The sequence below is a fragment of the Staurois parvus genome, unplaced genomic scaffold (assembly GCF_062004578.1).
Source record: "Staurois parvus isolate SC_StPar_1 unplaced genomic scaffold, SC_StPar_1.0 ptg000011l, whole genome shotgun sequence".
Classification (NCBI taxonomy): domain Eukaryota; kingdom Metazoa; phylum Chordata; class Amphibia; order Anura; family Ranidae; genus Staurois; species Staurois parvus.
This window is the reverse complement of record NW_028317807.1, coordinates 17,892,082-17,915,532: the sequence shown is the minus strand read 5'-3', so window position 1 is coordinate 17,915,532 and position 23,451 is coordinate 17,892,082. Positions and strand designations below refer to the sequence as shown.

At 41.2% G+C, this 23,451-nt stretch overlaps 1 protein-coding gene across 3 annotated transcripts in view; it reads left to right on the top strand.

The window, feature by feature from the left end:
- CREB1 (cAMP responsive element binding protein 1) overlaps positions 1–23,451 on the top strand; it is a 121,357-nt gene that overhangs the window by 71,575 nt on the left and 26,331 nt on the right. For all 3 annotated transcript variants that reach the window (XM_089671174.1, XM_089671191.1, XM_089671182.1), the window contains 3 exons: positions 14,752–14,898; positions 15,512–15,612; positions 20,041–20,183. In XM_089671174.1, the coding sequence (XP_089527300.1) occupies positions 14,752–14,898; positions 15,512–15,612; positions 20,041–20,183 (391 nt within the window). The remainder of the gene's footprint in view (positions 1–14,751; positions 14,899–15,511; positions 15,613–20,040; positions 20,184–23,451) is intronic.

Here is a 23,451-nt window from a genome sequence, read left to right as displayed (position 1 = left end):
GCGTCTTAGGCCGCCAATGACGCCAAATTGGCGTCGTTCTGTGGCCACCCTGGCGTCCATGAGGGAGGGATCTCCCCTGACATCCGCCGCCAACCCTGGTCATGATAGACTTGACATCACGCCAGATCATTGCGCAGTGACATCGCCACGCATGCGTGGCAGAATGCAACGTCCTGGGCAGTCATGGGACGCTGCTGGCACGGGAGCTAGCCCCCCCCCACACACACACAGGACGCAGAGGAAAGCTTTCCCCCGCACTGTCTGAGGCAGCGAATGGGCCGCAGGGAAAGATTCCCCACAAGACCAACCATAACCCGTGCCGGATGCTCAGAAGGATGGCCACCTGTCAAGACCAAGATTCAAGTCATCCCGGAAATCATCTGAAAATAAAAGAAAAAACCCAAATCAAAAAAATCAATTGAAAAGAAAATATTTTTAGAATACTGAAATATCAATCATTTAATTCCACAATATGTACAACAATAATAATAGTGCACATCCCCTAAATAAATGCCCAAACACAGGCAATGAAAACATTTATGTTAAACAATATATATAAGTGAGTTCTAGGATTATGGGTCAACTGTAATATGGATAGTGTTATTTCTTATGGGGAAGGGATTCAATCGGTTTTATCAGAAGTAAATCCCTTCAAAAACAGGCGGAATGATATTGCTTCATTAAAACCAGGAGGTACAGTAGCCTGCATCCTATATATCCATTTCTGTTCTAGTTGGAGAAGATTTTTGTTCCAATCCCCACCACGATCAGGGATATGAATACGATCCAAAGCAATGATTATAGAGGGGCTCTATAATTGTGAACTAGTACTGCATGTCTTCCAGTTGGGAGATAGTGATTGCCTATCTGCATGCTGTAAACATGTTTGTAAATGTGACGCCAAAATTCCTGTTTGCTCTTACCAATGTAAATGCGCCGCATTCACACGACATAAGATATACCACCCCTCTAGTTTGGCAGTTGGCAAAATGTTTTAAGGTATGGTGAGCTCTGTTGGGTAACAAAATGGTTTTCATCTTGTTTATCAAGGGACAGTATGGGCATTTCCCACAGGGATATGTCTCATAATCCTGACAAGTTTGTCCCATAGTGAACTAACCTTTCTGAAAGTTATAGATGGTACAATGTCTACAAATTGTTTGACCAAATTATCACTGGTTAGAATTGACCAATGACATTTCAAAAATTGTCTAATTTGTACGTGCTGGTTGGAGTACTTCAATACTATGCGGGTGGGATCTTTTGCCATATCTGCTTTCTTCTTCTTCTGAAAAAGAAGACTATGGCGTGACTGTCGGCAAGTACGATTATATGCTTTGTGTAAGCAGGTCTTACTATATCCTCTATCCAGTAGTCGCTCTCTTAGATTGTCTGCTGCCTCTTGAAAACTTTGTTCAGTAGAACAATTGCGCTTAAGCCTCAAGTACTGGCTATAAGGTATAGAATTCTTAAGCGGTTGCGGATGGAAGCTGGATGCATGTAATATAGTATTTCCTGCAGTATCCTTTCTGTATAAATCGCTAGAAAGATGACCATTGCTATCCTTGTGCACGCGGACATCTAAAAAGGTCCCCATTTCCCTGCTGTAAGACATAGTGCATTTGGAGTGTTTTGATAAAATGAATGTCAACAACTATAACCTCAAATTCATTTGTTCAGAGCCCTCCCAGACGAGAAATACATCATCAATGTAACTATGCCCCGTAGATATGTGGCATGTGTACAGCGAGAGGCTCTTGTCATCAAGGAACCACTGTTCCCACACCCCAGGTACAGATTGGCATAGGATGGGGCACAAGTTCCCATAGCCACGCCTTGCACCAGGAGGTAGTGGGAACAGTCAAATGAAAAGTAATTATGTTGAAGAATATACTCCAATCCTGCAAATACAAATTCATTCATAGGCCAATCTTGAATGGGTCGTTGGGAAATATGTGTCATATAGCCGATAAATCCCGATCATGGGGAATAGAGCTATACAAGGCCTCGATATCGATTTGTAACCAAAAAGGCTTCTTTAGAGATAGTGGAATCTTCAATAATTTGCAAAAAATGAATGACATCTTTAACAAATGACAGTAATGATGACACATGAAGCTGTAAGTATGAATCTATTTCATGACTCAAATTTTTGGTAAGACCTCCATTCCCTGAAACTATAGGGCGTCCTGTGGGATGTTTGGGGTCCTTGTGTATCTTTGGTAAACTGTAAAAGGTTCTACGAAATTTGACCCTAATAAATTCCCACAGTTCCTTCTGGATTATACCCTTCTCCAAAGCACAATCAATCGGCTTATAAAAATCTGAGACAAATTTTGCAATCAAGTTTGCGGGAATGGGACGGTACCAACTGTTATAGAGCAAAATCTTATAACACATTTCCTTATATTGTATGTAGTCCATAATAACTACGTTACCACTTTTATCAGATGGTTTGATTATAAAGTTATTATTCCCCTTTAGTGTGTGTAGCAGTGTTTGTTCAATCGGTGATAAGTTCTCATTGTTTGATTATATGAGAGTTTCTTAATATCTTTTAGTGTTTATTTAAGAAATATTGCAATACTTGGATAATTACTCAGTGATGGGAATTTAGAAGATAATTTTAAAAATTGGGTAAGAGAATCGGACTGCATCTGACTTATCTGACCCAATAATGAATCCAAATCCAGTTGGTCAATGAGGTCACTGATTGGCTTTCTTCCAGCAAGAGAGTCAAATCCTGAAGGGCTTTGAAGTCTGTGCTGGAATATTGGGACCAATCGAATGACTGTCGTATTCTCATATTTTGCATATGCACATCTCAAGGATAGTTTCCTGGCAAATAACTGAAGATCTTTAACTATTTCAAACTCATCAGCGTTTTAGTGTGGACAAAATGGGACAGCAAATTTTCTTCGATTTGGGTTAGCGTGTGTGAGGACAAATTGACAATGTTTAATGCAGGTTAAGTTTGAATCAGGTAATGTTCTATACTCTGCCCTGGTCTCCCCCTTCAGAGGTCTCTCCCCCCAGTTTGACCTAAAAAAGCAGAAGGATGTGATTGGTGCATTCCAAAAGAATAAGACCTGTGTTAACTGACTGTGCTGGAGGAATCGGAAAAAGAGGATCCCGATTCACATTCCTTTTCGCCTTCTACATGAGGGTTGTGTGGTAAAACCTTGTGACTCCCCTAGTTTGTTGTCCTGTGAAAGTGTAGAATTTGTGTTTAGTGAACGAACATTTCTTGATTTCTTGTTCAAAAGAACCCTTACTATTACGGATCCTTTTTGAGATGGCCTCGTCCCCTATTCGGAGTACCATTCATTCGAAGAGAGGCGGAGGAATCTGAATCAATTGGTGTGTTATTGAAAAGTGACGCCTCTGGCGTGTCATGTGTGATATGAGGATATCGCCTCTTCTGGGGGGTGAATATGTTGGAAAGTTGGCCACCTATATGCTTTCCCTTCCAAGAACACTGTTTTATCTCGCCAACATTTGTTTTCTTTCTTGGTTAGTATATGTTTTTTTTAACTCCACTAGTCCTTCCCTTAGTTTCCTCTCCAAATCACGATACAATGAGTTTGTTTTGAATGCAGATAATAATTTCTCTGCATCCTCAATGTCCTTATCTAAGGACTGCATATGTTTGTTATATTCCGTAGTCAGTATTAACATAATTTGCTGTGAACAGAGTTGTAGGTTCTCCTCCCATTCCCTCTTGAACTCTTCACTTATTTTCTCGATGTTGGGAAAAATCTAGAACCTTAGCCCTAATGAGTTGATTTTCAATCTGGCATGTTTGTCAAATAATGTTTTAATATGCCAAAAAAGTGCAGATTTCTTTTCCAGACGTTTTCCCAACTTCAAAAATGGTGAAAAAAATTCTGTTTCAGTTCTGTCTGAGAAAAATCAGTTTGATAAGTAAACATTAAATTTACCCATTCCGGACTCTGGAACTCACTCATGTTGAAATTTTCAGTCCTTTTCTATAGGATACATTACTTCAAAAACAGGGGATGTACACTGTACAAAAGTAAGAAAAAAACATATTATGATAAAAAGATTTATTATAACCTTATAGTATGAAAAGATAATAAAATATGGGTGTAGCGCTGAAAAATATGATGAATAAATTACCAATAAAGGGTAACCTGTATGAATATAAAATTATATAGGTCCGCTAATAAAGTTCAAATGTATATAATCCCATGATAGTGAAGTCAGCAGCAGATAGACTTGTGACACCAACCAATAGTTAGAGTGCGCACTCACCGGAAGCACATGGATAAGGCGCATATAATATAATAACCATCAAGGTATCTGTAGATAGGCAGGATAATCGGGTGAACTTTCCTTCTATGGTGCGGTCATCAAGCCGTAAGGAATGAAAGAAATCTGCTGGATCCAGAGGTCCCCTTAAGGATGGATTAGGTGCTCAGCCTGAGTACAGGGCTCCTTTTCCTCTGGTAATGGTATATCTCTGGGGATACCTGCAGGCTTAATAGCTCCATGAAGGAGCCAAAAAACAGGTGGCCATAGTGTAGTAGGTTCAGTATAATTTATTTCAAATACAATGGACTGACAGGGTAAAGTAACATCCACACAATGTAAAGGTATGCAGAGACTAACCCTGAGTTAAGATGGCCGCCGGGCCTTCTCCTAGCTCCGGCAGCAGTGATGTCACGTTCTGTCTGGTTCCTCCTGAGGCCTTTCGTGCAATGGCACATCATCAGAAGGAGAACCGACAAGCGTGACTGACTATCAACCTATATATAGACGAAATGGCGCATTACGCTGCTGCAATTTTGCCTGAGTTTTGCGTAGTGCGCATGCGCGACTCCGGAATCGCCATTTTGCCGTGGATGGGAGAAGCGATGGTATGCTGCCCAAGGAGACTGCTATGTGAGCAGTCAGCGATCGTTTTCAATGAAGATACCGATCGTTTTAACATAGGGGACTGAAACTGATGATCAGTGAATCAAACCAGGGTGAAACTTCCAATAAAAAAGGATGGTGGCAGATAAAATATAATAAACCATTAATATCTAGAGATATATTTGAAGCCCTTAAGCTAATAATATCAATGCTGGTTATTATTGTTATCAAAATCATATATTATGGTGATTAACATTAGTAATTATATAAAAATCAACACGGCAAAATGTATAAAAATGTGACGAATATCCAATATATAGTAAATAATCATAAAAACGAACAAGATAAATGATAAAAAATATAGAAAATCATCATAATAAATATAGTCAATAAAAACAAATAACGTCTTTGGAAATAAATATGTATCAACAACATAAAAGTAAATGTAGATAAGCATAATAAAGGGCGATGCCAATACGTGTCAACACTTTACACCCCATTGGATTGAATATCGAACTAGATGTAAATTTTTTTATTGCTAATAGTTGAGATTTTATTAATTTTGATATTTATTTTGATCTTTATCTGGTTTTTAGGTCTATTCTGTTCTAAATTTACATAACCTCTTTTATACTCATTTATATTATATACTCATTTTTCTCCTACTCCTGTTCTCCAACTCTGTATCAGAGTTGTATCCTGATATGCCTGCTTTAGACGAGGTAGACACAGAAGAGGATAAATGGACACTGAATCTGTATTTGAGGATGCTGCAGAAAATGTTTCTCTCCCAAGTTGCCACTATATTGAAGAGGGAGCTTCATGCAACATGCTTGCTAATGTAGAAAATCTCACTCATATTGTGCAACATGATTTTAACCTGAAAACTCTGAGAACATTCCCTGTTCATGAACAGAATGTGCAGTGTGATGATTGAGTCACACCATGAAAAACTTTGCCAAACTCTATCCATTGGAAAAAAATGGTCAATTCCTGATGGGGATCCTGCTTCTCAGTCTTAAACAACTCATTGTACCTATTAAAGATTTTTTTTTTTTTCAAGGATTCTGCAGAATGTTTGAGACGCCTTTAAAATCCTCTGTCTACTTATGCAGGCCCAGCCTGCAACCAGCTTGTGCTGCAATTTCAGTATGTCAAACTGGAGCTATGTGGACTATGGCAAAAACCAACCAACATGACTGTTTTTTTCAGGATCTTGCCTTAAGGCCTGGTTCACACAAGTACGATTTCAGATGCAACTTGAGTCACACAGAATCTCATAACAATGGGAATACCATTATTTTCAATGGTGGCTGTGCACATCAATGCAGCACAGCATGATTTTGGGAAGGGGTCTTGTGCTACATTGGTGCAATTCCAGCATGATTCTGGCCCCATAGAATATGTGAACCGCATCAAAGTTGCATCACACAATCGCAATGAATGTCAGATCAAAATCCGATTTCAACACTGTGAACCTAGCTTAAGAGCTATGACAGGAGCTACATTTTTTGTGTGGATGTCCTTGAACTTGTCATGTGAATGGCCCTAATCTCCATTTACATATGCAGAATTTTATGGCTAAAAGCTTTGACAGCTGAAGCTGTCTGTAAAAAATGCCTCACACATATGCCCTTTCAAGGCAGACATCTATTGGGCTAGGCATGTGACCAGTTCATAAAAGATGTTACGGGAGAGATTGCTTTACTCCCACAGCAGAAGATCACAAAACCCTCTTCCTCAGGAGCCTCCTCAAAACACTGAGCATCTAACTGCTCTACCCAGGCTTCAACTTCAAAACCTAAGTTCAGCCTTTCCTTTCAGTGCAAAACTAGGGTCAAAAAGCCCAGCAAATCTTCCCACAAAGCCCTCGATCCGATAAAGGTGCATCTTCACCGCTAAGAGTAGGGGGGACATCTGCATCTTTTTAGGTCACAGATGTCCCAAACCTGTGGGTTCAGTCAGTGTTTTCAATATGGGTAAAGATAGAGATCAAAACTGTACCCCTCAACGATGGGGCACTATTCCTCCCCCCACTGACACCAATGATGGGGCACTATTCCTCCCCCCACTGACACCAATGATGGGGCACTATTCCACCCACTAACACCAATGATGGGACAGTATTCCTCCCACTGACACCAACGATGGGGCACTATTCCTCCCACTGACACCAATGATGGGGCACTATTCCTCCCCCCACTGACACCAATGATGGGGCACTATTCCTCCCCCCACTGACACCAATGATGGGGCACTATTCCTCCCCCCACTGACACCAATGATGGGACACTATTCCTCCCCCCACTGACACCAATGATGGGGCACTATTCCTCCCACTGACACCAATGATGGGGCACTATTCCTCCCACTGACACCAATGATGGGGCACTATTCCTCCCACTGACACCAATGATGGGACACTATTCCTCCCACTGACACCAATGATGGGACACTATTCCTCACACTGACACCACTGATTGGGCACTATTCCTCCCAATGACACCAATGATGGGACACTATTCCTCCCACTGACACCAATGATGGGACACTATTCCTCCCACTGACACCAATGATGGGACACTATTCCTCCCACTGACACCAACGATGGGGCACTATTCCTCCCAATGACACCAACGATGGGACACTATTCCTCCCAATGACACCAATGATGGGACACTATTCCTCCCACTGACACCAATGATGGGACACTATTTCGCTCCATAAGACACACTTGGGGGGGAAATGTCTGTGCGTATAGAGCGTTTTTTTTTTAAAACTATAGTCCGGCCCTCCAACGGTCTGAGGGACAGTGAGCTGGCCCCGTTTAAAAAGTTTGTGGACCCCTGCTCTAGTCCTTCAGCAGTGTGCTCAGCTTCTTTAAATCTCTCCAGCTTCCCTTGTCTGTATTACTTGGGTCTGGTCCTGGACATGTCCCAAGCAAAATGATTTCTGCGAGAAAATAAAGTTCTTTCTCTAAAAGATACAAGAGACATCCCCGAATGAGATTTTCCATGAGTTCTAGGCTTATTGGTAACCTCGTTCAAAGCAGTATCATTCACCCAATTCCATTCAAGAACTCTCCAACAAAATATCTTGACTTGGAAAGGTGGGCACTGTCTCTTGATTTGCCTATGATCCTGTACAGCCAAGCAGGGAATTCCCCATCTTGGTGGATCACCACCTCAGCCCAAACACTGGGGAATACCTTCCTTCCCTATCGCTGGAAAGATTTCACAACAGACGCAAGTGTTTCACTCTCTTACTTTCCAATATTCTAACATTTCCCTGTGATTAAGTCATAAGGGGCTTGGCAAAATGTGCCATGTGGGGAGTTATGTGATGTCATCAAGCACGACCAGAATTAAGGTTCTGCTGTATGTGGGAATGATGCTGATGTTATCCAATAAGGGGGAAATATACTGTTAAAGTGGCGAATTGGTTCCAGTTCACAGGAGATTTTTGCACTGTGTGAGTATCTCCTTTTGAATTTTAGTGTTTTGTGGCCAGTAAAGTGGATGGTGTTTAAAAATACTGCACAATGTTGGCCTTTTGTTTCTTCTGAGCACAAATGAACAAAGAAGCTGGCAGGTTTATCCTGGTGGCTGAGGAGCCCTGTCTGGTGGCAAAGGTCCAGTTAATAAATTTGGGGAAGCCACCTGAGATCTAAAACCCTTTTTACAGGGCAAGGTGTAGTTTGACTCCGTTATGATCATAGGTCATAATTCTAACGTGGGGAGGTTGTGTGGCTGGTGACGGAGTATACTGTGGTGGAAAATGTTGAATATTCACGCAGGTCACAGGAATTTACTTGTGTATACTTTATATTGAACTTTTGATGCCCGTCAATTACTCATGTCATTTATCTGAGATTGTCGTTTTTGCACATTATTTTAGATTAAGCACAAATCTTTGTTTAAAGTTTGCATTTGCAGAGTACATATAAATATATTTCCAGTAATGTTTTATATAAATACCTGAAATAAATATTTGTAGATAAATTCACATACAGTGGGTATAGAAAATAATCCCTCCCCAATCACATTTTGTTGCTTTGCAGCCCGAAATGAAGGCCAGCTGTATACTACTTATAACATCCAAGTGAAAGAAATACAGTTCTCAGAATAAATGAGTACATTCAACAGATTTGTTAGAAAACTTTTCCTTTCCTTTCGGAATCAACATTGTCTATGGGACACTATACTACATAATACTCCCACAAATGCGGGCCATTGATTGCAAACAAGATCTGTTAATTTGCACACACAAAAAAGCATTTTTCCTAACAAATTCATTCAAGATCTATTGCAAAAATGAACAGACCCCATTGAAAGTCTTAGGAGCAAAGCTATATTTTAGATAAAAGTCTAATTAACAAGAATTCAGCTATAGGTGAGTTTAATTATTCATTAATCAGGTGTCCAGCAAACGGTTGATTATAAAAGGGTGTTTCTTAACAAAGAAAATCTGCAATGGCACCACATGAAAGAGAAATGTCACAAGGCCTGAGAAAGAAAATAAGCTCTTTACACAAGGGTGAAGGCTACAAGAAGATCCGCAAAGCTTTACTTGTCAGTCAGAATACTGTAATAAAAGATGGAATCGCAACGTTCTCAGACCATCCACGGAAGTTAACACCTTGACAGGAGCATCTGATGAGAAGGGTTGAAGAAAATCGCCATCCAAGTTCACTGCAGTTAGCTAAAGAAGTAGAAAGCCAAACTGGGGTGCTTGTTTCCCCAGACACAATACGGCGTACACTGCAGAGGAATGGCATGTTGGCCATGAAGGAAGCATCTCCTAAAGCCCATGCACAAAAAAGTCTGCCTAGAATTGATGATGAGACCAAGATAAATATTTTTGGAACTGCTGCCTTCTAAACTGTATGGCATCACAAGGTGAGAAGAAAAATTCATGGTGCTTACAGTGAAACATGGTAGCAGTGTCATTCTGTGGGGCTGCTGGTGCCAGGGATCTACATTTCATTGATGGTATTATCAATTCACAGATGTACTGCTCTATTTTGAAATAGAAGATGCTACCATCACTCTGTGCCCTTGGTCATTGTGCACTTTTCCAAAACGACAATGATCCAAAACACACTTCTAAGACCACTGTTGCATTTCTGAAAAAAGAACAGGGTGAAAGTGATTGAGTGGCCAAGTATGTCTCCGGATCCAATACCAATCGAACACCTATGGGGAGTTCTGAAGAGACAAGTTGAGCATCACTCTCCATCCAGCATCCAGGCTCTAAAAGAAGTCGTTCTTGAAGAATGGAAAAAGATAGATGTCGCCAACGTGTTCATTCCATGCCAACAAAACGTGGTGCTGTCCTTACAAATCATAGTGATCATACAAAATACTAGATGTAGTAGTTTTTGTTATGGGGCATATTCATTTTTGCATCAACTAATTTTGAGTAAAACTGAAGATTTTGTAATCTAAGTTATATTATTAACCTTACTGTCATGTAATGAGCTAAACAAATGTTCTATAAGACTCAGTTTTGTCACAATTTTGGAAATTGTTCTTGTGTTCATTGAGATATTGAGTAAAATCTTACTTTTCAAAAGGGATGTTCTCATTTATGCTGAGCACTGTAACACCAATATGTCAGAGAAAAATAAAAACAATTCAAAACCCACCGAGTTGGAAAAAAGATCACTTGCATCCTAAAAATGACTTGCTTACTAAACGCTATCAGGTGTAGCTAATCACCTTCTTAATGGCACACACAAAGCCATTTGACTTTTAACTGTGATCAGCTGTGGTAATTTTGATTAGCTCAGCATAAAAAAAAGCTTTCCTGGAGCATTTCAGTCCCTGATAGTGCAACTGAAGCAAACAATCAACTATGGGTGGCAAGGCACTGTCAAAAGATCTCTGGGATAAAGTTGTGGACAGGCACAAGTTAGGAGATGGATACAAAAAAATTTCAAAGGCTTTATCAATGCCTAAAAGCACAGTGCACTCTATTAAGAATTAAGAAGTGGAAGGTATTTGGTAAAATACAGACCCTCCCTAGATCAGGATGTCACTTCAACTGGATGAAGGAGACAGGAGAAAACTGGTAAGAGAGGCTACCAAGAGTCTTACAGCAACTCTGAAGCAGTTGCAGGAATTTGACAAAGAGTAGTCGTTGTGTGCATGTAACAACAATATCACAAATTCTTCACAAATGAGTGTTGTAAGAAAAACGCCACTCCTCAAGAAAGGCCACATGCAGTCACGACTGAGCTTTGTCAGAACGCACCTTGAAGATTCTGAGGCCACTTGGAAAAAAGGGTTATGGTCAAATGAGTCTAAAATATAATTATTTGGCCTTAACACTAAATGTGTCTGGTGGAAATCCAATACAGCTCACCATGCAAATAACACCATTTCTACAGTAAAGCGTGTATCGGGGTGTTTCTCTGCAGCATGGACTAGAGCACTTGTCAGGATAGAAGGAAAAATAAATGGGACAACATACTGTTACATTCTTGATGAAAATCTACAGGGATTCTGTAGCTCTATCTTCAGATGCCCTGACAATCCCTTGATCTCAGTTCAGGCTCATTTACGCCCTTCCCTTTAGTACGAATCCTACTTCGTCTGCTCAATGAAATAGAATAAGAGAGGAAAACTGTGATTCTAATTGCATCATATTTTTGCCCAGAAGGACCTGGTACGCATACTTTTAGCAGACGACTCCTGGCCTTCTCCCAACAGGCAAGATCTGCTATCTCATGGCCCTCTATTTCATCCTGCTTCTCAGCCTCTGTGTTTATTGGCATGACTGTTGAAACTCCGGTATTAAAGCATAGAGGGGTTTCTGAGTCAGTGATTTTTACCTTGCTGTTTTTTTTTTCACCTGGTGTGAAAACGGGCAGTTCAGTCCCAGACATTTCTCTGTACCTCGCATTCTGGCCTTTCTACAATCAGGTCTTGACCAGAAATTTGCCTCAAAGCGGAGCTCTACCCAAAAGGGGAAGTTCAGCTTTAAGGCTTTTTCCCTTGCTTCCCATTAAAGATTGGCACCTTTGGGGAGCTGGTACCCGAATTTGACGGGTACCCGCTACCACTTTCGCTATGATCGCCTAAGGCCCCCCCCCCCCACTCCCATCTCTCCCCGTAGTCTTCTGGGACACGTGACAAGTCCCAGAAGACTATGGGGCCATTCAGCAGCACTTTGCACGCATGCGCAGTGTGCACCCGGCTGTGAAGCCGCAAGCTGTCACAGCCGGGTGCTCACACTGAAGATGCCGGCACCAGAGGGGAAGACGGGCAGTGAAACCAGTGGTGGTGAGGACACCGCTGGACTGAGGGACAGGTAAGTGGCTGTATTATAAAAGTCAGCAGCTACAGTTTTTTTGTAGCTGCTGACTTTTTTATTTTATTTTTTTTTCTCAGCTGGAACTCCGCTATAAGTAATTCTGAAGGTCATGTCTTGGCCTTTCCCCTTCTTTTTCAAAGGCCTCTGGCTTCACTTTCCCTTGAAAAAAGCCTTCTTCAAGATGTATCTTGTATTAAGCATACCTAGCAGCACCCTGTGCTTCCTTGGGATCATAACTTGGTTTCCTCTGCCCTACAAAAACCATCTTTTTGGATAGTTTTCCCCTAGAGGATCTCCCATGGGAAGTAGCCTTTTTTGGTCTCTATCATGCCTTCCAGGCGCGATTGTGAACTGGTGGCTCTTTCCTCAGTCTTCATAATGACAAGGTTGTTTTATGCCCAAGGTCATCCTTTCTACCAAAAGTAGTCTGCATTCCACCTCATTGAGACCATTGCCCTCCGATCAGTATGCCCTGAACCTAAGCATCTAAAGGAAAACTCTCTACCCTGCCTGGATGTAGTCTGAAGTTTACCTCAAGGCTACTGCTCCAATCAAACGGACAGATTTTCTGTTTGTCCTGTGCTCTGGACCTCATCGGGGGACACCTTGCTTCAAAGTCCATCATTGCACGACAGATATGAAAGCTATCTGCAAGAGCATTTGTCAAATTGCTCCTTCTGCCCTTTTACACATCCTTTCCTCCAGATTGATGGGAGTTTCTTGGGCATTTCAGCACCAAGCCTCTATAGTCCAGTCGTATAAAGCTGCCACCTGCTCTCCTGTTTGTACATTTTCAAAGTTTTACTAAGTGGACATCCAAGCTTCTGCTGATGCAGGTTTTCGCAGCAGTTCCCTGAGGTTGGATCTTCTAAACCTTGTAGCACAGTTCTCTTTGCCTCATTTTTGTCCATCTTCCTATTCCTTTCTTGGGGATGTCTTGTGGTGAATGATATTCTGTCTGTGTCCTGTACTGTACAATTAAGATAAGAGGAATTTTAATCTACCTGTAAATTCCATATCTTGAAGTAAAGTAGACACATTAGAGATACCTTTCCATTTCTTGGTTTTCTTCCATTGCTTGCTACAAAATTGAGGACTTACTGAGTGGGGTAAGACTTAGAGGGGAGGCAGCCAAGGGGCATATCCTCTAAAGTTGTGTCTAACACAAGGCCTGCAGGCTGAATCCAGCCCACCAGGCCATTTCTTGTGGACCTCGCACCCAGGGCTTTTTTTTTTTTGCAGCTGAAATTTTCGACTGTTGCGTTCCGCTCCCCGCTCACCACTGTCATTGTAAACACAGAAGGCTTCTGTTTACAAGGACAGCTCTCCTCTTGGCAGATCCTGCAGATCTCTGCCTGCCCTGCACTCACAGTGGAGACCAGGGAGATGCAGTGTGGAATAGGGCATCACGTGGTAATCTGCACTCTGATCCCCATGTGTGCCCAGGTGCACTGATTCCTACCAGTGTTCTCTCTGCAAGTGAGAGAGAGGCAAAGCTGCGTACACTGCTTGGAGGTGCTAGGGCTCGGTTGGTGAGATGCACTCTATATGTAGTGCACTCCTCAACACTGTATTCTGTACCCCGAATCTCTGTACTCTGTGCATAGGGAACAGTGTAACTGCACTCTGTACATGGCGCATCCTTAAGCTTTGCACATAATGCACTACTGGTATTTATTGCCCCTTTAAGAACCTCCCACTGTTTGATCACACCCACCACACAATGCAGTTCGGTATAATTTATATAGCGTTAGAGATACAACCAGCCCTTGGAGGGTAACCATAATGCTGATGTGACCCGGGATGAAATTGAGTTTGCCAGTGTTCAAACATCTGGAGGTACATGTCTACAATCTGTGGTATGTTAATACTTTGTGTCCTGTACTGTACTCAGATATGACATTTTTACTGGAAAATTAAATTTCCCCTTTTTTGACCATCTGTGTTCCAGCTTTTACTTTTATTTTATTGTGCTTTCTTAGTTGATGCAGGATGCCCCTATGTAACATGGCTCCTGACAGATATCCCGTCTGGCTGCATTTAAGGCTAGCAGCCACCCTCCATAAACACTCTTCTCCCAGTTATTGACTAATTTTTTATGCTTTCTAGCCTTTGAACACACTGCTCAGTTTGCATGGGAAAATGCTCTTCTGCAAACTTTATAGACAAATGAATGCGCACAGCTTTGTGTTCTAATTGCATGCGCAATGCTTTTTTTGGCTCAAGCACCACACTTGTCTTTCATATGCAGACCATTTATATAATCAGTAGAAGTGCACATCTGGTTCCTAAAATCCTAATTGGAGATGAGGGATTGGGAAAACTAGTTTATTCTGATACTTTTCATTACGTTTTGGTTCTTGAAAATCTCCTGAATGTTTAGAATTGTCTAATCTGTGAAGGTTCACATTATTAATACATCCAGACAGTCAGGACTCTGAATGCACATAGGAAAAACTGAGAATTGCAATTCTATGAAGATCACCCTATTTACATAATGGTGCTGTCATTTCTAGTTTATAAGATTTTTATTTTTTATTTTTTTTCTACTGTAAGGTTTCCATGGCAGCTGCACATGCAACATCCTCACCTCCCACGGTGACTTTGGTTCAACTTCCTAATGGGCAAACAGTTCAAGTACATGGGGTTATTCAAGCTGCACAGCCATCTGTCATCCAGTCCCCGCAAGTGCAGACAGTACAAGTAAGTCACTTCAGTAATCCGTATTTAGTGTGTTGTGCTTAATATATGAATTTAATGTTAAACAATGTGTAGATGCCCTGTATGCCCTCTGGCCTTTTAGGTTTGTGTAGTTTTTGCTTTTTGTTGTTCTGGGTTTTGCTTTATATGAAAAAAAAAATGCAATATGCACATTTTCATATTGAAAGTGTATATTTGTTCTCGATACATGGTAGAAAACTGTTGTGTACAAATTAAAGTTGTTCTACAATTATGTTTAGTAGAGCTTGGTTTTTCTCCATTGAAACTCAGAGCCAGACAATAGTAGGGAAATGTAAGAAAAGATAGAGCGACTGCAGCTGTAGAAGCTGGGACCAGATGGTCTGCTGTCAGAGTACCAGAAGTATAGCAATAGCTATGCTCGGAGCATTTGGAAAATATAAAGAAAAGTCCAAGAGGTGGCATGCACCTTGTTGGACCTAACCCATATGTAATCCTGTACATTTTACAAAGTACCTAAATTCCTGGAGTTTAGTTTTGAGATTGCTGTTTAAGGCCAATTGCCTTTTCTAGTATTTTAATATAATAGGTATCTAATTTGAAAAATAGGACTAGAAATGTGCTTTGTTTTTGTCAGATATCAACAATTGCAGAGAGTGAAGACTCACAAGAATCTGTTGATAGTGTTACAGATTCGCAGAAACGCAGAGAAATTTTGTCAAGACGACCATCCTACAGGTATGTTTTATCGGTAAACAATAGCCATGCACTTTTTGTTCACTCCATCCATATTTCTTTACTACCTGAGGCAAGCTGTAGTAAGTCAAAATGTGAAGGTCTGTTGAACGCAGGAATTAAAAAAAAAATGCTGAGTTTTTAAACTGTTCTGAAATGAGATGCATTGTTGTCTATGGGACATTTCACACAGCTAAGTAAAGATTAGTAGTACGTTGAGTGCAGAGCAGTAAAACAAAAATAGAAAATTTTACATTTGAGTGCAGTCGTTTACTCTCATACATGTTTACTCATCTATAAGCATGTTTATGAGAGTATAAATGAGTATATTACATTACTGGCAATGAAGAAGAGTTTTACTTGTCTATACAGTTACACACCTTTCCTCATCTATACTCAACATTACTCAGGCCTTTAAACACAGTTTTTGGCCCCATGTACATGGGCATTAGGTTCCTGAGTAAACATCGGTAAACTATGACACCAGTGTGCAAGGGGCCTAAAGTGTGTGGGTTTTTTCTGAAATTCATTCAGAAAACATAATTAAAATATCCCCCTTTAATTTCATTGCAATCAATTTCAGTTCCTTATAACACAGTCTGACATGTGATGTTCAGTGAAGGGAGGATGAGAGAGAATTTGTTAACACTTATGTTATTCAATTCATGCACATAAAAAAAACTTTAGAATCTCACCAGGACCACTCATCTCATGAGATTTTCTGCATGTCTGAGCTGTGACTGGCATCTCAAGGATGCCAAGAGTAATTTTTTTTGCCAGGCACATTATTAAATATGTAAGTAATAAAAAATGATTGCTTTATTCAGAGATACAATTAAGACTAACATTCTACTTCAAAGTGAACCTGTAACCAGGTCATGGACATCCAACAAATTACATTTGCATGCTAGGATTTTCCTAACTTTAGTCCCTACAGGTAATAAGTAATTATTTTGTGTGAAATTTCACTGTCAGAGTGACTGGATTCCAATATTAGGCTGCCCTTCTAAACTTGCTCTACCTCCCATATATGATGATATAGCCTTTTCATCTCAGTCTTACTCTGTCCTGCATGCTCTCTGAGGCCTATGTAATGTAAACCAAGGCTGCCTTGGGTGTGCATTTGTTTAGCTCTAGCCATGTTTTTACAGAGTTGCTATGATACAGCAGACAGAGTTTCAAATTAAAATGGCAGAACATGCAGTGCTTTGCGGTGATAACAGAGTAAATGTGGGGCTTGGTGCTATTCCTAAGATACTTGAGGGCGTTGGTGTTCCCATGGACTGGGAACAGGTTTTCTTTGCATGAAATTTTTTTTAGCTCTGTAGTTAAAGTGGTTGATTTTTTTTTTTTATTAAAATAACAAACATGTAATACTTACCTGCTCTGTGCAATGGTTTTGCACTGAACAACCCCAATCCTCCTCTTCTTGGTTTCCCCCCAAATGTTCCTGGCTCCTTCCCCTCACTGTGTGCCTACCATAGCAATCTGCTTCCTTTGGGGCACTCGTATTTGCTTGCTCCCAAGCCCACTCTGTGTGTCCATAAGACACAAAGAATGTGGCTCAGCTCTGCCCCCCGCTCCCTCCTCACTGGCTGTGATGGACAATTACCAATAGCTCCTGATGCTGTTTCTAAGCCAGTGAGGAGGGGGAGAGCTGAGAGAGCCTTCATACTCGTGCACATCACTAGATCGAGATTGGCCTCTGGTAAGTATAAGGGGTGGTAAAAAGGGCTCCTAATAAAGGTTGAAAGGACTGCATGCGTCCTAAAAAAGCACTCATTTGACATGTCTGATGTTAAGTCAAAGGCCTCTTTCACAGGGGGCGTACTAAAGCATACTGCTGTGGAGAGCCAGCTTTATCAGCACAGGCATGCACAGGGGTTCATGCATCCCCATGCAGGCAGTTCCATTGATGCTCCCAGGTTGACATCCATGTAGGTGCAGTTGTGCATCCCCGAACTCACACTGTGTGCATTCAGGAACACACAACAACTCCGATGTCAGATTGGGAGCAATGGCTGTGTCCGTGCAGTGCCTTTGTACCAGTTAATATTAGTGGGACTGCCTGCACGGGGATCTAGGGAACACCTGTGCATCCTTATGTGGGTAAACATGGCCCTCTGTGGGCGTATGCTTTAATACACCCTGTGTGAATGAGACCTAAAAGTTAATATACAGTCTCATGGGTAGCCCTACAACAAGTGCAACCAATTGTGCGGGAAAATTCTTCATTGGCAAGACAAATATAAAAAAATTAGATGCCTATTACTCATCATCCCACTGTATTCTAGATATATCTTGGAAGAATGATGTCATCAGAATTGTTCCCTAAAATTTTTCTATACCTTCTTAAAGTGGAGTTTAACTCATTTTTAATATATAGCAAGATTCTAATGGTCACCCATAGTGCTACAATGTTTGGATAGTTATAGGCTGAAATTTTTAAAGAACATTTTCAAATAGTCTTCCCCGCGAATTCCGGTTGCAGCTGCCTAGGCGAATATGTCTTCAGCCTGGCACGAAGACTCCTGGGATATCTGTTATCGATCCCAGTAGTCTTCTGGCGGGTACGATTGCTAGACAGAGCAACAAAGGGCACCTCGCAGTGTTATTACTGCGCAGGCACGAGATTGGGAGGTGCATGCTGAGTAGACAGCTGTACGAAATCCAGAAAATGAAGCCAGGCCGACTTCAGCTGTGCCCACATTCTCCTTGGGTACAGCTGGAATTGAGGGAGAGAAAAGAGAACTAATCATTTTGTAAGTAATTATGATGTATACATGGGCAGAAATATCAATTGTGGATCTAGTGAATAACAACAATCTCGATGATGTTATTAGTATAATGTTGTCTAGTAGACTGGAACTCCGCTTTAAAAGCTTAACAGCAGACAGTATTTATTGAAACTCTGTGTGCTCTACTCTTTTTGCCCAGTTTTATTTTTTGATGATTTGTCCTACTATAATGCATACATAGTCTAGCAGAAAGTGGAATGTGATTAGCAATGCTATAGTTACTGCAAAAGAAAAAATATAGGAAGTTGCCTAGGTTTTCCCCCTAGTTCTAGCCTTGCACGTTTTGCAGCTCCAGATGCATCCACATATGTTTCAAAACAATACTCCACGTTTATGATTTGCTCTTGGTATGATGACTTACATTTACTTGCAAGTACTTCGTTGTTAAAGCTTGGCCTCCCAGGGTTAATGATTTTACTTTATTGCTTTGCACGGGGTTTAACAATACGGTGTTGGCCAGGGGCATGTACAGTGTAATTTTTCTTTAGCAATGGGGTCTGTTTCTGCAGCGAGAATATAATTAAAAGGGATAGTTCACCTTTACCAAAAAAACTGCCTATGCAGTTAAGGGAAAACTGTAGATAGAAACAAACCGTGCAGGTTTGACAAAATTAAATAATGCCTTTTTGCTAAAGTTGTAGATTATTCACATTCCTCCTGAAGTTTGGAAGGAAAACTCTGAAAAATGGCATTATCCTGTCCTGCCTTGTTGCTCGGACATTGCTAAAACTCTCCCAGCTGTTAGTGATCACCTCCACCATCACAGGAGCGAACTCTCAAACCCCCACACGTATGTGGTTCACTATCTCCTTGTTACAGCATTGCTGAGCTCAGAACTACTGCGTTAGGGGAAAGAGTGCGCATGCGAGGGGGTTTGAATTGACTGGCAGTGTCTTGGCAATGTCCTACATTTAACCGTTGTAGGAGTTTTTAAGGCGATTTTGAGCAAAATAGTGCAATGCAGATATGCACACTCCAGCAATGGCTGCATTCAATTTCTCGGGTGGGATTCCTGATGATGTCTGTAGACCACTCCTGTGTAATCTGTTTTGATGCGGCCACTTGAAGTCCCCATTGGAAGCCCATGTTCCAGGGTGACCTTGCAGGAGTATAGTTAGTAGATAGGGACAAAACAACAGTGCCCTATAATAGGAAGTACCCAAACAAGGATCTTCAGGGCAGGATCAACGGGTAATGCTTTAATAGAAGCTGCAGATTTTAATAATATTAAAAATTACATTAACCTGTTAAAGCACAACCTTACCCATGCTCCTTTGCAACTCTTTGCGTCTTTGCAGCTGGTGAGAATACCTCTTCGTATAGGGAGCTTGTGACCTGCTCCCCTCTGAAGCCAATCACTAGGCCCAAGCGTGAACAAATGACCAGGGGAATTATGTCAGCCCTGGGTTACCAACACAGCTGATCTTGGCACTGGCTGCAGAGGAGCTAGGAGCTCTGTCAACAAGATTATTTGGCAGTCTGGGTGTGAATAGTTTTTTTTCTTCTAAATATATTACCTTCCCCTTCATGGACAAGTGACCATGTTTCTTTACAGTAGTGCTTTATTTTTGTTTGTCTTTGTGTTCCCAACAGAATACAGCTTGTGAGATATTATTTAAATTTCTCTTCACAGAAAAATTTTAAATGACCTTTCTTCAGATGCACCTGGGGTACCAAGAATTGAAGAAGAAAAATCTGAAGAGGAGACTTCTGCTCCTGCCATCACAACAGTAACAGTACCAACACCCATCTACCAAACCAGCAGTGGCCAGTACAGTATGTAGTGTGCAGATTTCTTACCATCAGTTTTTTATTTTTAAAGCATGCAGTGTAACTATCCAAACATTTTAAGTGTAAGTGAATTTCATAGAAGCATGAATTCTGATGCTTTTATTTCTATGAGAAAGTTTATTTTACATGCGTGCCAATATAGTAAAGTGCACAAATGCCTCCACTCCAGCAAAGCAACGTTAGTGTGCTCCCTCGCCAATGCTGATATCTATACCCATTTTTTTCTTCTTGGTTTGGGACCTCCTACCATCTTCATTGGCTGGCATGCATGCACATCAGAGTTAAGTGATCTCTGGCACTTGGCAAATGCTGGGATTGTTTACACGCACAGCTCAGTGAACACTGTAAAAGGATTTGGAAAAAGGAAGGTAAAACTTCATGTGAGGGCCGTGCATGCCCTCATGGGTGTTCGGGATGCACAGGTGTTCCATGTGGGCATACATGCCCTTTGCATGGGCCACAGGTTTATGTGCCCGTTAATGAGGCATAAGACACCTTTATTGCAGAAATGATGTAGTATGACTATTCTGCAGTTAATACAAAATACGAACAGGGATTTTTTTTTTTTTTTTTTTTGCTAATGTTCCACTTTTTCAAAACTCAGACAAGTAGAATGTAGCTGTCATCTATGACTATTTTCCCTATACAATTTCAAACCTTTTTTTGTACCTGGCAATGTTTTGAAACACCTACAAACTTAGTTATGCTTTATGATTCATCTATTTAAAGTTGAACTCCAGGAATCAAAATATCTTAATTGTACAGTACAGGACATAGGCTGGATATTCCCACACCCTGAGTTATAGGCTGCTACGTTTAGGTGACTGGACATTGCCAAAGCTTTGCTGGTCGTCACACCCTCAAGGACAGGACAGTTAGATTTGCAGAATGCGCTGAACCATCTCTTGTCCCAGGGATTAGTCGTTCCAGCCCCTCTGGAGGACAGGATCATGATGGTTCAGTATGCTTATCTACATATTCCCATTTACCTCCCCCGTTAGTGATTCCTGCATTGCACATTTCCAATTTGTTGCACTACCATTTTACCTATCCCATCGAGAATATTCACTTGGCACCCTTTCTTGAGAATTCTAAAGAATTCACGTAACGGTACCTAGACAACCTTTTTCTAAAGGATTCATCACCTTTTCAGCTATCTGCAAAGACTACTCAGAATGGTTCAGACTTTCGGTTGGATAATCAAACGCTTGCTCTCCAATCTTTCCTTCATCTAGCATAGTTAGCTTCATTCGGAATACAGTTCAGGCAAAAGTCTTCTTCCAAAAAACAAAAGCCTCTCTCTTGGATCTCATGCTTGTATCCTAAGAAAAGACGCATTGCTCAGTGAAATTCTCTGAGAGTTCTAGGCCTCATGGTAGCCTCATTTGAGACTGTCCCCTTCGTTTAATTCCATTCAAGGGCTCTCCAACGCAATATCTTGTTGTAATAGAACAATCACACTACTTTTCTCTACCTCCCTATGCACCTCTCTAGCTGGGTGAATTACAATCAAGCTTTGACAATGGGCAAGTCACTTCTACCACACCCATGGAGGGTGATAACAGATACCTCACAGTTCAGGGGAGGGGACATGGTCATGTCAAAGCTGCCAAGCTCCCCATCAAAATCCTGGAACTCTGGGGTAAAACTAACTCTGAATCACTGGATCCCCCATCTTTACCCACTTCCTGTCCGGCCCATGTATATAAACAGCCGGACGGGAGCAGTGCAGGGGCGGGTGGCCGTTTATAAACAGCCTCCCCGCCCCCCCCCGGCTTGTGCGCGCTCCCTGGTAGCGTGCAGAATGGTGCTCGCTGTGTCCTCCGGACACGGGAACACTGATCGTTGTACTGGACCTCTGTGTGAGGTCGCGATCATATGATCACTGATTGGCCAATCAGTGATCACATGCAGAGTAGTAAACAAGATGTCACTTCTGACATTGCTTACTACGTGTGAAGTCTGTGAATGATCACAGAGGTCACATGGTACAAGGCTATTCACAACAGCCTTGTACCATGTGACAAGCTGTGACCAATCACAGCTCACACAGTATTTCTCAATGGCTGCAGCCAGAGAGAAGGAGAAAGTATTGCTTTTACAGCCTTTATGGGTGTAAAAGCAATCTGTGAAAAACAAAAAAATGGTGACACTACTGCTAGGGTGACGGTATGTAAAAAAAACAAAAAAAAAAAAAACAAATAAAAATGTAAAAAGAATTGTGAAAAATTATTTTTGGTTATAAACTAATTTGGATTTTTTTTCTTTTTTTTTTCCTAAAAAGATAACTGAATAAATTTTGGCCAAGATTTATGAAGAAAGATTATTTATTTGCAAAATTTTATAAGAAAAACACTTTTTTTGAAACTTTTTGGACTTTTTCATTTATATAGCAAAAAAAAAGAAAAATCTCAGTGGTGAATAAATACCACCAAAATAAAGTTTTATCTGTCAGTGTTACATGACCCCGCAATTGCATTCGAAGTGTGATGGCACTGAAAACTGGCCTGGACAGGAAGGGGGTAAAAGTGTCCGGACTTGAAGTGGTTAAGCTCACTTGAACAGGGTACAATCAGACAACACCACAGCTGTAGCTCATATCAACCACCAGGGGAGTACCAGGAGTCAGCCAGCCTTATAGGAGTAGGTCTGATCATCTTATAGGCAGAGAAACATTGTCCTGTCCTCCCTACTGTTCACATCCCAGAAGTGGATAGTTGGAAGGCGGGTTACCTCAGCCATCACCACCTGGACCAAGGGGCATGGTCATTGCATCTTGACATCTTCATTTTTCTAAGTCAGAAGTGGCGAACTCCAGATGTGGACATTTCTGACCTATAGATTCAAAAACAAGTTACTTCTGTTTGAAGCCAGGGCCAAGGATCCTCTAGAACTGGCTTCAGATGCCCTGATAATTCCCTGGACTCCATTCCGGTTCATAAATGCCTTAACTTAAATGTGAATTCAATCTCAAGTGATCCTCTAAATAAAGCAAAGGAAGAAACCAGTGACTCTTGCCTAGAGGGACCTGTTACACAGACATAATCAAACTTCTAGAACATGATCCTGCCTCTTCCAAACAATCCAGACCTTCTATTTTAGGACCCCCTGTTCTATTCTGCTTCCCAGTCTCTGGCTTTGACTGCATGGCTGTTGAATCATAGGTCTTGAAGGACAGGGATATCTCCTGACTCATTTCCACATTGCTCAAAGCCTTAAAAACCCCTTCCAAGAAAATTTACATCACACCTGG